This window comes from Ambystoma mexicanum, chromosome 6q, assembly GCF_040938575.1.
Source record: "Ambystoma mexicanum isolate Mex_15411 chromosome 6q, UKY_AmexF1_1, whole genome shotgun sequence".
In the NCBI taxonomy this organism is placed as follows: Eukaryota; Metazoa; Chordata; class Amphibia; order Caudata; family Ambystomatidae; genus Ambystoma; species Ambystoma mexicanum.
In genome coordinates, this window is record NC_090937.1 from 452,156,341 (window position 1) to 452,172,507 (window position 16,167).

Here is a 16,167-nt window from a genome sequence, read left to right on the forward strand (position 1 = left end):
CTCTTCTCCTGCTCTTCCAGTATGACGGCGGGTAGCAGCTGGGAGTTAGGGTATATGCGTCTACCTGCTCCTCTACACCCTCCAGTCCAAAACCGTTACGTGCAGAGGCCCCACAGCAACCTCTGCTTGCCGCATTTTTTAGGATGGTTGCACTAATTGCCCCATTTCAAATTATACAAAAAAACATGTGTCCATCCCAACAGATTACAGATAAACGGTACACATACTACATGATATGAGGAAATGAAAGAAGACACTTCAACTTTTGTCACATGCTTGCAGGACTGGCTCGATCTTTCAAGGGTCTCCAACTTGCGACTGTCAAGATGTTTTGGACTACGGCTCCCATGATCCCTCACCTTTGACTATGCTGGGTGGGGCTATTGGGAGTTGTAGGCCAAAACCTCTGGAGAACCAAAGATTGCAGGCCCCTCTTCTAGAGCATCTTCTGACAGCTGCGCAGCATATTTTTTGTTGTTGTGGTGTAAGCGTCATTGCCAACACTCTGAGTAACAATTTATGCTGTTCTACTTCTCTTCACTACAGGTCTACCCTTGCACAAATGATAAGGAGTGTGAAGTTGGAAGATACTGCTACAATCCTCATCAGGGGCCATCCTCCTGCATGCTCTGCAGGAGAAAGAAGAAGCGGTGCCATCGAGACGGCATGTGCTGCCCTGGGAACCGGTGCAACAACGGTACTGGAGATGCTCTATTACTTGTATTTTGACGTTATTACATAAATTGCGAAGGCGCAATCGTTCGCTTGTTTTCTCGGAAATTCTCTCCCCAGTGACAAGCGCCCCTTGAAGCACCGTCCGCCATGCTGCTAGCCGTAGTTCTGTAATTCTGGAATGCCTCTCCCTCTTTGCCGGACATTTTCTCATCTGAAGGGCTTGGATATTATCTTGCTTCCCTCGAAGGCCAAGTACAGTAATCGCTGCAGGAAATGGAAAATCAAAGCGAATTAGGATTGGGTCACTGATCCCGTGGAATCATTAGAAAAACATAACTTAAGGTTTCAATAAATATCAAACATTTGCGACAACATTTGCAAACACTTATGGGTTGACATTTTTGAAGGCCCTTAGAGTCAAACAGTCAACCTCTCGAAACGCAGACAGATCGCTCTGTCATGGCTTCAGGTTCCCAGAAACAAAAGGCCCGGACCGAGCTGGAGCGCCTTCAGAATGAACTTCCAGAGACAGCAAAGCACACGGAATAAGGCACAGCATCGGCGGCTCCCGCACACTCCCAACGCGGCTACTGCACAATCCCAAATGTTAAGTGGGAAGCAAGACATGAGACCCCCTGTGAAGACACATCCCTTCGACTCGGTTTCTTTTCGTTTAAATTGAAATAAGCATGTGCAAACCCCAGGACGCATTCCAACCCAGGGATTCCAGTATGCCTTTATTTATTTGTGTCACATAGCTGCGTTGCTTGTATGGTGATAACATGCCATCGTCTGGTAGCTTCTGATACATCTAAAGCCAGGAAGTGCCAAACCGAAAAGGAACTGTGGTGATTGACATTGCTGAAAGGGAAATGGCCGCACTACTCTTACCGAGGTCGAAAGTGTCCTTTGACAGGCTACTTTCCTGAAGAAGAGGTGGTCTGTGTGGCAGCGGATGTCTGCAGGCACTCGGTTGCAGAGCCCAACAACAGCAGACAGTGCAAGACATTCTGCAGCACACCTAGAGGGGCGTTGCTAGGCAGAAGTTTGAGAGCTGCCACCTGACTATCTCAATTGTCTTCCTAGTGTATATCACGATCTACAGCACAACTGACAGGAAGTTGCTAGGCGTCCATTTGAGAGCTTCCACCTGAGAGTCTGACTTATCTTCCTAGTGTATATCACATTCTGCTTCACACCTAGAGGGGTGTTGTTAGGCAGCAGTCTGAGAACTTCCGCTTGAGGACCTCAGTTATCATCCTAGTATATATCACATTCTGCAGCACACCCAGAGGGGTGTTGTTAGGCAGCAGTCTGAGAGCTTCCGCTTGAGTACCTCAGCTATCTTCCTAATGTATATCACATTCTGCTGCACACCTAGAGGGCTGTTGTTAGGCAGCAGTCTGAGAGCTTCAGCTTGAGTACCCCAGTTATTTATCTTCCTAATGTATATCACATTCTACTTCACACCTAGAGGGGTGTTGCTAGGCAGCAGTCTGAGAGCTTCCGCTTGAGTACCTCAGTTATCTTCCTAATGTATATCACATTCTGCTTCACACCTAGAGGGGTGTTGCTAGGCAGCAGTCTGAGAGCTTCCGCTTGAGTACCTCAGTTATCTTCCTAATGTATATCACATTCTGCTTCACACCTAGAGGGGTGTTGCTAGGCAGCAGTCTGACAGCTTCCGCTTGAGTACCTCAGTTATCTTCCTAATGTATATCACATTCTGCTTCACCCTAGAGGGGTGTTGCTAGGCAGCAGTCTGAGAGCTTCCGCTTGAGTACCTCAGTTATCTTCCTAATGTATATCACATTCTGCTTCACACCTAGAGGGGTGTTGTTAGGCAGCACTCTGAGAGCTTCCCCTTGAGTACCTCAGTTATCTTCCTAATGTTTATCACATTCTGCTTCACACCTAGAGGGGTGCTGCTAGGCAGCAGTCTGAGAGCTTCCGCTTGAGTACCTCTGTTATCTTCCTATTGTATATCACATTCTGCTTCACTCCTAGAGGGGTGTTGCTAGGCAGCAGTCTGAGAGCTTCCGCTTGAGTACCTCAGTTATCTTCCTAATGTATATCACATTCTGCAGCACACCCAGAGGGCTGTTGTTAGGCAGCACTCTGAGAGCTTCCGCTTGAGTACCTCAGTTATCTTCCTAATGTACATCACATTCTGCTTCACACCTAGAGGGGTGTTGTTAGGCAGCAGTCTGAGAGCTTCCCCTTGAGTACCTCAGTTATCTTCCTAATGTTTATCACATTCTGCTTCACACCTAGAGGGGTGTTGCTAGGCAGCAGTCTGAGAGCTCCGCTTGAGTACCTCAGTTATCTTCCTAATGGATATCACATTCTGCTTCACACCTAGAGGGGTGTTGCTAGGCAGCAGTCTGAGAGCTTCCGCTTGAGTACCTCTGTTATCTACCTATTGTATATCACATTCTGCTTCACACCTAGAGGGGTGTTGCTAGACAGCAGTCTGAGAGCTTCCACTTGAGTACCTCAGTTATTTATCTTCCTAATGTATATCACATGCATTTGTAGTCAGCTATTAGGGCCTGTTGCCTAGGAAGACCTTATTGACCACACAAACACACAGGGTGTTTCTTCACAGCACTGAACGTTGCAATTCGTCTACAGTTCTTCTAACATGAAGGTTGTGATCTGGATTTCCCAAGGCCGAGTGGCTTCAACATTAAATCACAAACACAATCTTTGATATGTCTTTTTATATCAGTCTGCAATTAGTTGTTACCTTTGTCAAAACATCATCATTTTTCTCAATGTCTCGCCACATATTTCTAGATATGCTCCCTTTCTCACTCTGTCAATCCCCCTTCTCCTCCTGCTAATGGAGGAATTTGACACAGTGGAAAACACTGAATTTGTCCTCCTGTGAATTTATTCGTTCACTGTATGCCCGTCGATAGCTCTTATCATCATCATTACCAAAAAATGTGTATTCAAATAAAATTCGTACAAAATAAAAAATAAATACAGTTCCTCATAAAACATTAATAATAGTAATACAATTACAAATATAATCATGCATCATAACAATTCATCATACTGTGCAACTTCTATAATCATAAACTTTATACACTAATATCTTTAAAGCTAGTATCCCCATCTTCACGCCTGACCACAGGAAATGTGCTAGCGACCAACATGTTCTCTTATCCTTAGGTCCTTCCAACCATGGGCAGAAGAAGAGGACATGTGCTCTAGACTCCACCGATATCTGGTCGCTTGTACAGCGCTGATCCTTATTCAGCTTCCATGTAATAGGTTGCGATTATTAAAGGGTAACTGATCAAAACGAAGGTGGGTTATCAGAATTCTTGCACATCTATAATTAACATATGACAGGTGATAAAGTGGGAGCCAGTCCCAATTTGGAAGGCATCCGTTCCTAATGGATTCCTAAATGGATGAGTTTGTTTGCTGTCGTAGGCCTCATCACCCTGAGGAGAGACTAGGAAGATAAGGCCCATATACCAGCTGCATGCTGGGCAACCCCTCATCGCCTTCAAAAGCTGATTTGCCCCAAAAGAGGCTGCAAACTTCAGAAACCATGACTGGGCTGTTTCATCCATCTGCCCACCAACTACATTTGTTTTTTCCACTGGCGATTCTCAAAACACTTAACTCCAAGGGAATTACAACATTTGACTCTTGTTATTTGCAATTTGTCAATTACAGAAGTCGGAGTTAGTTTCCTGCACCTTCGGTAAAGCAGAACTTGAGATTTACCAACATGTATTGCCATGTGCTGCATGGGCACAAACTCTGCACATGCAGCTAATAGCTTTGACGGGCAGCTGGGGTTCTTCCGATTACAAGTAATCCTCCACATACGCGAGGCATGGACTATGTCGCCTTCCAACCCTTGGAAAATCACTAGTCAGGGGAATCAGGCGATCTTCCCAACCCTTCACATGCCAATTAAATAGGACGGCAGCTACCATACATTCCTGCTGTAATCATCTGTACCCAGGGAATGGTTCAGTTGCTTCGCCTTTTCTTCCTGCTATTACGTAGACAGTAGGACCTGTACCAAGTTGAATAATCAGGCACAGAAATGTTTCCTCAACCCCATTTTCCTCCTTCTTCTCTCTTAAGTCAATATAACTGCATTCCCTGCATTAAATATCACATTCCCTACAATGTTATGTTTGTAGTATTGTAAATAATCTCAGAAAGGGATGTTCAACTCTCTAATTTACCAGCTTGCATACTATGAAAAAGAAAACTCACCAATAACATTGTTGTTTTTTAAAGAAATGGGTTTTTAAATATTTCTGAAAAAGTGCTATTCCAATGTAGTCACCCAGGGTATCTTAAAAAAACCTAAATTTCCCCATGTCTTCCCTATTTTTTTGCACCCTCCTCCCACCAAAATGCTGGAAGGTAGGTGCAAGGAGTAAAGCGCTCTCGCATCCTGTTCTGCTCCCGGGTCTCCTGATTCGCAGAGGGGACCTGTGACAAAATCGGCCTCATCAGAAGTTTGGCGGTAACCCTTGAGCTGGTGGGGAAATCCGCCGAAAATTTGCACTATTACCGCCGGCGGGAAATCCGCCGGCGGTAAGAGCGTGAAAATTCCCCATTGAGCCCAATGGGGAATGGGGCATTCCCGAATGGTCTCAGTGGGAAATGGGGAATTCCATTACCGCCAAACCCGTGATCTGGCGCTAACAGCGCCGGGGGGTTTGACGGTAGTGCTAATACCACCGGCGGTAATACCACCGGCGTTACCACCCAACTCGTGATGAGACCCACTGTCTACTGCTCTGCCGGCGTACAGAGACCAGCATTGATCCCAATCTGTCTCTCCTAAAACACTTTCTCATAATTAGATCATTCTGATTACATTTTAATGTCCAAATACAATTTTATTTAAAAAAAAAGAAAAAAAAAACATAGCTTAAATAAGGGTTGCTCATGTCAAAATGGTGAACAATGAAACAAATACCAAAACCCTAAACCTTGACAAAAATGCCTGAAATTACAATTGTGCCATGTATGCATGCTCTGCCCATTGCAATGACTACAGTTATTTTGTGCACCCAGTACACTGTTTACAAATTCACTTTTTAGTTTGGGCTATTAGATGTTGCTTGCCGAAACGATTGCATTAGTACAGATAGGGAGGAATAGCAAATGAGGAGAGACACAAAGCTTGTAAGTGCTGTTTGGTTATTTTCCCACCCATTGACTGCTCATGGACATCCTATTCCCAATGGCCATTCCAACCCAGCTCCTGCCCCTCCCTATCCAAAACACGTCTTCATGGGAACTCTTTGAGCACGCTTTATTCAATCCTTAGCATCAAACTTTGCACTAGAAGTGCCTGCCAGTGTTTTTCAAAGCAGTCTTTTTAGAGTTAATCACTTAATTGGAGTTGTAAACCCACCACTGGTGTAATAAAAATGTCTTAGCCAGGTCTGCCTTTAGCCACTCGATTTATAAACCGGGTGCAGTGCACATATTCTGCTCCAGTCAGCCCTGAGGGCTCTGCTCCATTAACAAAACAATAGTGCTCCTTTCCCCAAGTACTGTTGCAGCGCCTGGGAACAGTGTGTGCAGCTCATTTCAGTGGGCAACGACTGAAACCGCTGCTTTGTAAAATTAGTTTCAGTGCTACACTTTCACCAGCAGGGCAGATTCTGCTGCACTGACAGTGCTGATCTGGAAGAAGACCCTGACCCTGTGCTGATTTGGGTCTACCGGCTATGTTTTGGCAGAATACCATAGCTAAGTACCAAATGGGGTGTGCCAGCTATGTTTTGGAAGGTGACCCAGACCGTTTGCTGATTTGTGTGTATCGGCTATGTTTTGGAAGGCGACACTGGCTCAGTGCTAATCGGGGTGTACCAGCTATGTTTTGGAAGAGAACTCTGGTGTTGTGCTGATTTGGGTGTATTGGCTATGCTTTGGAAGGGGACACTGGCCCTGTGCTGATTTGGATCTACTGGCTAGGTTTTGGGAGAAGACACTGGCTAAGTGCTAAATGCAATGTACCAGCTATGTTTTGGAAGAGGACCCTGACCGTTTGCTGATTTGTGTGCTTCGGCTGTGTTTTGGAAGGAGACCCTGGCTCAGTGCTAATCGGGGTGTACCAGCTATGTTTTGGAAGAGAACTCTGGTGTTGTGCTGATTTGGGTGTATTGGCTATGCTTTGGAAGGGGACACTGGCCCTGTGCTGATTTGGATCTACTGGCTAGGTTTTGGGAGAAGACACTGGCTAAGTGCTAAATGCGATGTACCAGCTATGTTTTGGAAGAGGACCCTGACCGTTTGCTGATTTGTGTGCTTCGGCTGTGTTTTGGAAGGAGACCCTGGCTTAGAGCCAACCGGGGTGCACCAGTTATGTTTTGGAAGGGGACCCTGACCGTTTGCTGATTTGTGTGTATCCGCTATGTTTTGGAAGGAGACACTGGCTCTGTGCTATTCGGGGTGTACCACTTATGTTCTGGAAGGGGATCCTGTTCCTGTGCTGATTTTGGTGTATAGGCTTTGTTTTTGAAGGGGACCCTCGCCCAGCGCTGATTTGTGTGTATCAGCTGTGTTTTGGAAGGAGACCTTTGCACCTCCTCTGCTAGACGTGAGTTGCAGACTTATTCTGCACGCCCCTGTGCGGGGACCCTATGGAGGGTTCATGGGGCTCTCTTTTCCCCTTTTCACTGTGTATCCCGGAGGTACGTATATATTGATCTTCCTGCACAGTGAGTCCTATGTGCAAGTGTCTGTACGCCTGCCTTCGGGGGACGGATTGAATGAGGGCTTTGCATGGCCGTTTACCCGACGAGAGGTTGCATGGTTGGATCCATAGATACGTCTTGATCCACGTATTTGTGGACGTGCGATGGACTGCCTGCGGGCCGTCCCTCGTAGCGCCCACATTTTCCCATGTTCTCCCTCATTTTCCATGTGCCACCCCCTACTCTGCCCCCTGCGCAAGCCACGCCCACGCTCAGTGTTTAGTGCAAGGCACTCAGCCACTCGCAGAGACATGCTGAGCCTGTGCGAAGTCTTGGCAAAGTACGAAAAAGTACAGCGCAGTCGATTCCATGAATCGACAAATGGGATTTCACGTGTGATTTGGCGAGCAAAGTCCCTATTTTCAACGCAGATAATTCTATGAATCAGGCCCTAAGTCTCTGTCCTTAGGGGATGCCTTGAGATCAACAAAGTCAGCAACCATCCTCCCTTTCCTTGTAAACTAGGGTAACTGCTGTAAACTCACGTAGCTGTTTGGAAAGAACACCTGTTTCACTCATGCCAATCCAATTGGACCAATATGTCATCTAATAATTGAACCCTTTTTAATTGGCTACAATGGACCAGATTCCTTTAAACCAGAGCAAATGAAAGGAGTGCAGAGAATGCACTAATTTCATTTGTGCAGCTTTCAGAAATTCTCAGGCCACCTTACTTACAAAAGTGACCTGAGCATTTCTGAGGGGCTGGCCTGTAGAGCAAAGATACCCCATTAAGCCCTCTTTGGTACATTAGTGTTGGGAGTGCACTGCCAAAACTGATGTATGACAGGCTCCCAGCCGCCTATTTGTTCCTGGGAGCACATTTCACAGAGAAGAGCCTTTAAAGTGCAAATGACTTTAAAAAATGCACAGCCGCGTTTATAACCCGTGGCTGTCGCACTTCAGAAACAAATCATGAGAGGGTCAGAAATGACCCTGAGATGATTTGGGCCTCACCCTGCATCTGTTCTGGGCAGGGGGAGAGATCCTAGTTTCTTACCATTTTAAAGCACAGCCCGCTTGTGAATTTGGGATGCGCTTTAAAATACACAGAAACACCCCCTTATTTGCGCAAATGCGCAAAGGGGGTAAATGTGCATCTGAATGAGCGCATTTAGGATGTGCTCATTTAGATGCCCTTTGTTAATTGTACTGCTATATTTTTGGGGCGCAAGCGCTTCTCCTCACTGCGCCCAAAAAAGTGGCGAGAATCTGGCCCAATATCTCTAGATACACAACACGGTTCCTTTACTACTGTGCGGCACCTTACCTGACTGTCCTTTTGACAACTTTGCAGTTTTTTCCAGGCAGGCCATGCAGACCTCATCCTACGATGCGCGCCCGTGGAGAGATGTCAATTTCTGTAATGCTGGGCTCTACTTAATCATTTGCTCCAGGACCCAATCTGATAGACCATTGACTTGTCTTAGTAACTTGCTATCTATGGTAGTTTGAAACTTACTGTGTTGACTCGTTGACTCACCTGCTTGCTTACTGGTGAGTCTTTCTTCTTCTTCACACTAATCTTGGCCACTTCTTTGTAAGGAACCCCCAATCTCTATCATCATTGAATTCCAAACCTCTAAGTCCCCAAGTGTGGGCCTCCTTCGCTCTTCATGGTTGCAACTCATGAATCACACTCTAGAGCAGGTTTGTCTATCCCGCAAGTTAGAGATCTGCAAGCTCCAAGAACCATTCCAACTTTGCCCCCGATCACACTACAGCACACACCATATCACCCCCTCACACGCCAGGCAGCTGATTCTGCCCCCCTAACACTGATTTCTTGGCATAGCTTTCTGTAACCATTTGTTCTGGTTTTTGATTTTGTGAATCCCTCATTTCTTTTCTAACCACGTAAAACCTCACCAACTGTCTCATCTGCAATCCCCTTTCTTTTGCCCCAACACCCTGTATTTCTCAAGCTATCATTTAATCCACATCGGTTGCTCAAAACCACTCGGGGCTCTGTTTTCATCTTCTTTTGACATTGTGTCTGCTCTTCCTACCCTGCTTCCCCTCTTTTCACTGGCTTTGTTAGCCATGGAAAATATTTATTTTCCTTTCTCCTACCAAAGTTTGATGATTTTTGCATAGCAACTCAGTGAATAACAGAAATATTGACTGATGTTTATGCAAAAATCACTGTTTTTAACTAAATAAGCAGAGAACCGATTTCATTCTACTTTTAGTTAAACACACACACATGCAAACACAACCTCTGTCTTCCGTTTTCTCTCTCTCGCACTTTCGCATTAGCTCACTCACACCATGAAATCCTTGTTGCAGAGTTCCAAGAGGTTTTTCTGACCACATTTGGAAAAGCCCAGCTTGTGTGTCAGCAGCACACTGGCCATTTCATATAAGCATCATGTGAAGCCGAACAGATGTGAGAACAACTGGGGGCTAAATACAAGTTTAAATAAATAGGGGTGCACCTCCCGCACCTCCAGGACAGGGACCGCTCTTCCCCAGCTCCAATAAAATCAACATGGGACACACTCCCTCCCTGCCCCTCGACCCCCAAATCATATTTCCTAAATCCACCAGAATGTTGGGGATACCCTCCAAGTTTCTTACCCCCAGTTAAGGAATACATGCTTCTCAGTTCCTTTAACATCCATAAGCTTCTGCATCTCCCTCACTTGTCCATGCTTTAAATACCCCCCCAGGACCCAACCCCAGACCTCTACACACTCCCCCCTTTTCACCACCCCCCAATTTCTGCCACCTATCGCTCCCTTCCTTCCTTCCATTTCCAAAGACACCACATGCCACTCAAATCAGTGCCTTTCCAGTCTATAGGAACCCTGCCACATAACCCCACCACCCACCTGGATGTCGCGCCACAGCACTCTGGCATGCACATTCACTAATGTCTTCTCCCCTCACTATCACAGGTAGCCTCCCTTCCCAGACACGACTCCCTACCTGCATTCTGCAGCTCTTCACAGCTCCCATAAGCAGAACTTAACTCCCACCCTCTATTACACTCCTGGCTCGGCTCTGCTAACTCTTTCTCCCCCGATAAATGACCTCCGACATCAAATTATGTTTTTTGAAGGTTCAGCGTTGAGTTGTCTCGTATGTGCAGCTATTTAGTAAATCACTTTTGGTAGCCTAAGAGTGTTGGACGAAATGAATGTGCATAAAAAGCATGCGGTCGACAAAACCCCAATATATCAGCCATGCGTGGCATGATGAAGAAAACGTGGGAGGCTTTGTTACTATATTGCCATATTTAAGCAATAAACCCCAAGCTGTGGGGGCATTACTGTATCAGGTAATGTCCTGGGGAAGTGACATGAGGGCCTTAACGAAGGACCTGAGGCATTACCTGATGCAGTAAGGCCGCCCACCCAGCGAGGGGTATATTCCTACTAGAACCCCAGCCCAATAGTGTCTTTGGGTGAGTTGGAAAATGTCTTCTGCGTTTACCAACTGAAAAAACAAAAACAAAAACAAGATGGCCACCATGGAATGGGAAGAAGGGACAACATGTGGTCCTTCCTCCCTTTCCATGGCGACTATTCACACAGCTGTGTGTATGCGCCGGTAACGCTACGGTTCCCAGCGCTGGCGTGAGACCCGGCAGCACAAAGTAAGTGGAAAGTGGAGGAGGATGAGGGAAAATATGTGTAAAAGAGGGGTGGAGGGTGAGGTGGTCTGGAGACACGGAGCACAAACGCACAGTGGAGCACTTACCCATAGCACCTGATGGGGGAAGATGGCAGCTCCCTGCTCTCAGGAGGCTTGGAGGGGGGGCTTTAAAATATGGCAAAGCCCCAATTCTAAGTCTCCTTATTGTCTGGGACGCACAAGCCATGCCCCCACCGGGTACTAATAATGAATTTGGCATTACATGAGTTAGATCTCTGTCTCCAAGTGCTCAACATACACAACATTGAAATACGCAAAGGCAGAGACCGCTTCTCCAAACCACAGGCAGCAGACGCACCTCCAGCTTTGGATGCCGGAGCAAACTGCTTCTCTGATTCAAACATCGCCCCATGCGTACCTATTCTGAGAGAATCCTGGAATGCAGGAGTTCTCAGAATGTGTGCGCAAGGCTGGGGCTAAGTGATACTATTTATTTAATATCAATAACACACACTGAATGAATAAGAAACAAACTTAACACAGTATTGCGCAGGGTGTGTGTGCAGTCATGCCGAAGAGGAGGACTACGACCAGGAAGGAGTGGTGGAGTCAGAAGTGCTCTAGATGCGGGAACTCCCGGCACTCAGCAAATTTTCCATCCTGCCCCGCAAGAGTCGCGGAATGCTATAGATGTTAACGCAAAGGTCATTTTGCGACTATGTGCAAAGACTTGTCAGTAAATTCAGTAGAACAAAGAGACACTGAATACCAAGCCGTTACGCAATCTTCACAAAGAATGCCAGATGAACCGCCTGTCCAGAAGAAGAATGCAAGATATGTATTTCAAATTGATGCTGTGTCTGGTGAAACCAAAGGACCGGTTGATTGCTTTAAGATTGATGGTTGTCACATCAAAATGAAAGTGGATTCGTGTTCGCCTTGGACCATTATATCGGAAGGCACGTTCAGGAATGTTCTAGGCAAGAATCCAGATGTTCTCGTACCTGCTGGAGTGCAAACCTGTGGCTACGGGGATTCGGACATTGCTCTTACTGGAGAATTCTGTGGAACAGTATCGTACAAAGGAAGAGAGTGTTCAGCAAAAATACTAGTTGCAAAAAAAGGAGCGTCACTACTGGTTTGGGAGGAGCAAAGAGTGTTAGGTGTCCGCATTCAAGCCAGTGCACAAGACCCTGTGACAATCGCAGATATTGAAGACAGATGGTTTAAGGAGTGTCCAGAGGTGTTCACTTCCAACTTGGGGAGGCTGAATGATTTTGAGCACAACATAAAACTCAAGCCGAATGCACAGCTGGTTGTGCATAAAGTGAGACCTGTTCCACTTAAACTTCGCCAACAGCTTCGAGAAGAACTTCAAAGTTTGATTGAAAAGGGAGTGATCGAGCGCATTGATGGAACTGAATGGCTCTCCCCTGTTGTTCTCGTCATGAAGAGCAATGGGAACTTGAGACTATGTGTCGACCTTAGAGACCTCAATAAGAACATTTTTGTTGAAAGACACCCACTACCCATAATCTCTGAGACTTTGGCTACATTGGGGGAACCCAGCTGGTTCTCAGTTATAGACCTCTCTGCCGCTTACCATCAAGTGCCACTATCGGACAAGTGTCAACATGTGACTGCATTCGTCACCCCAGAAGGCACCTTTAAGTATTTGCGCATGCCTTTTGGGTTGGCATCGGCTGCTTCGGTGTTTCAGCGGGTCATGGAGGAAGTACTAAAGGATCTTAAAAATGTAGCTGTATTTCAGGACGATATTTTGATTTATGCAAGCACAGAGTGTGAACATGATGTGGCATGATGTGGCATTAAGGAATGTTTTGCAGAGGTTGAAAGTATCAGGACTTACTGTGCAAAGGGAGAAGTGTCGAATTGGGATCAGAGAAGTTGAGTACCTGGGTCACAAGGTGTCTGGGAGTGGGATATCACCTAAAGCCAATCTGGTGAAAAATATTTGTGGGGTACCTTCACCTACTGATAAAGATAAACTCAGATCGTTTATGGGTATGGCGGAGTTGTACCACAAGTTTGTAGAAGAGTTTGCCTCCATCTCAGCACCCTTGAGAAATCTGTTGAAAAAGGGAGTACGTTTTAAGTGGCCTCCCGAATGCCAGGAAGCATTTTCTGCGATAAAGGAAGGTATCTCAGGTGCACCGTCACTCGGTGGTTTTGTGGGGGGTAGGAAAACAGTTCTTACTGTAGATGCCAGTCTAATAGGTCTAGGAGCTTCACTATACCAGGTGGACTCAGGGAAAGAAGCTCATGTAATTGCTTTTGCCTCCAGGCCTCTAAGAGGAGCTGAACGCAATTACTCAGTTATAGAGAGGGAAGCCTTAGCGGCATACTGGGCCATAGTACACTTTAGATTTTTTCTTTGGGGGCAAGAGTTTCTGTTAAAATCAGATCATAAACCGCTAGTCCAGCCAGCAGATGGGGAGCAGGTGCAAGTGGATCTAGGTCACCTGGCCTAAGCCCCACCCACCTGGTGCCTTCCTGCTTGCCGCTCTTTTTCACCACTTAGCAAGCCCTGCACACCTGGTGCCTTCCTGTTTGCCGCTCTTTTTCACCACTTAGCAAGCCCTGCCCACCTGGTGCCTTCCTGTTTGCCGCTCCTTTTCCCTACTTAAGGAGCCCCCCAGCCTCTTTTCCTTTGCAAATGGGGAGCAGCTGCAAGTAGATCTAGGTCACCTGGCCTAAACCCCTCACACCTCGTGCCTTCCTGTTTGCCGCTCTGTTTCACCACTTAGCAAGCCCGCCCACCTTGTGCCTTCCTGTTTGCCGCTCTTTTTCACCACTTAGCAAGCCCCGCCCACCTGGTGCCTTCCTGTTTGCCGCTCTTTTTCCCTACTTAAGGAGCCCTCCAGCCTCTTTTCCTTTGCAGATGGGGAGCAGGTGCAAGTGGATCTAGGTCACCTGGCCTAAGCCCCACCCACCTGGTGCCTTTCTGCCTGCCGCTCTTTTTCACCACTTAGCAAGCCCTGCCCACCTGGTGCCTTCCTGTTTGACGCTCTTTTTCACCACTTAGCAAGCCCCGCCCACCTGGTGCCTTCCTGTTTGACGCTCATTTTCACCACTTAGCAAGCCCCGCCCACCTGGTGCCTTCCTGTTTGCCGCTCCATTTCCCTACTTAAGGAGCCCTTCAGCCTCTTTTCCTTTGCAGATGGGGAGCAGGTGCAAGTGGATCTAGGTCACCTGGCCTAAACCCCGGCCACCTGGTGTCTTCCTGCCTGCTGCTCTTTTTCACCACTTAGCAAGCCCTGCCCACCTGGTGCCTTCCTGTTTGCCGCTCTTTTTCCTCACTTAAGGAGCCCTCCAGCGTTTTTTCCTTTGCAGGTGGGGAGCAGGTGCAAGTGGATCTAGGTCACCTGGCCTAAGCCCTGCCCACCTGGTGCCTTCCTGTTTGCTGCTCTTTTTCACCACTTAGCAAGCGCCACCCACCTTCTTAGCCCTGCCTCTTCCTTCCTGCTCCTAACTATTAGATCAAGGGCATGTCTCGCCTGGGCGTCCTAAGCGAAGGGCAGACGAAGAAAAGGGGAATTCCTGTTTGGACCTGTTCGGACCAGGAGGACCCAGGGCCCGGCCCCCTGCTCAGACAGCAGGTAGGCATGCACCAACATATGTTACTCCCTCTGGTCCCCCCGTGATGTTCCCTTGTGCCCCCCCCATTCTCGCACACAGGTGTTGCCTGTTTTACTTGATTCTTCTACCCTGCTCCCCCCTCACCCCACTCAAGCCTATTTCCGCAGGAGTCTGGACTTCATTCATTCATGGTGCGTCACCCTTTCTCAACTCTCATGCTGAACTTCTTTTGCATCTTGTTCTCATGGTGGCCTTGAATCATGCTGTTCCCACCTTCATCTTGTATCCTGGCTTGCAACATTATGTGTTATTACTGACTTCTGCAATTGTATTCACTCTCCCCTCTTGCTTCTCCACTCTTTTGACTGCTAACTTTCTGTTCTCTCCTCCTTTCCCTTCTCCCTTTTCCTATCTCCTCCCCTTACTTTCTTCTATGCACTTACTCTATCAGAATTGTCCCTGGACCTAGTATGATAGCAACCTTGTCTGTCTCCTCCTCCCTCCCCTTACTGTTTTTTTCCTCCCCAACCCCCCTCCAGTACTATCTGAAATGTCGTCAGGCCTAATATGATAGTCGCTTGTTTTGTTCCTCCCCTACCTTTCTGCACCCCTCTCCCTCACCTCTTGTTTTTTTTACGGCTCTACCAGAAATGTCGTCAGGCCTAGTACGGTAGTCGCCTGTCTGTTTCCATTTCCTTCCCACTCTCCCCCTCCCTTCCTTATCTATGTTTTAGCTCTTGCACTATCTGAAATGTCGTCAGGCCGAGTACGATAGTTAATTTCACATCCTTACTGTTCATGGCCTGTAAGAATGTTATTGTTTTTTCCCTTGTACCCTCCCTTGCCTTGAAGCGCTTTGAAACATATTGTTTATAGGCGCTATATAAATAAACTATCATATCATATCACAGCTATTAAACAGTTGTGACTGGGCAAAAGGCTCTCCCAGGATTGCTAGATGGATGGTGGGACTGCAAGGTTATAATTTTAAAATTACTCACATTCCAGGCAAAGAAAATGTGGTGGCTGATTTCTTGTCTAGAATGCCAATTGAATATACTGAGGACATATCAGAAGTAGTCATGGAGGAAGACATGACCATTTCAGATATCACAGCAAGTGCTGTAGGAAAAGAAGAATGGCTTGAAGCAGATGCTTGTGACTCATCTCTCACTAGGGTGAAAGAGTGGACGATTCATGTCTGGCCTAGTAAGGATGCTTTGGATAGGAACTTCAATCACATGTATGAGGTCAAACAAGAGCAGAGTTTATCTTAAGACGGAATTAAACTCAGGAGGGGGTCCAAGATCATTCCTCCTTCAAGTATAAGATCCCGTTCAGTAGAACTTTCCAATTAAGGCCATCTAGGGATGAATGGTACAAAAAGATTGTTAAGACAATCATATTGTTGGCCAGGCATGGACAGTATGGTGGAGATGAAGGTGCGTGGTTGCATTGAATGTGTAAAAGCGGACAAAGGAAAGGTTGTTAGAGAGGTACCCCTTAGCCCGGTTCCTGTTCCGTGTGAGCCCTGGAA

General features: G+C 46.8%; 1 protein-coding gene across 1 annotated transcript in view; it reads left to right on the top strand.

Annotated features, from left to right (window-relative positions):
- Positions 1-16,167, top strand: part of DKK2 (dickkopf WNT signaling pathway inhibitor 2) — a 188,698-nt gene that overhangs the window by 160,975 nt on the left and 11,556 nt on the right. The window contains exon 2 of the mRNA XM_069630927.1: positions 547-697. Within this exon, the coding sequence (XP_069487028.1) occupies positions 547-697 (151 nt within the window). The remainder of the gene's footprint in view (positions 1-546; positions 698-16,167) is intronic.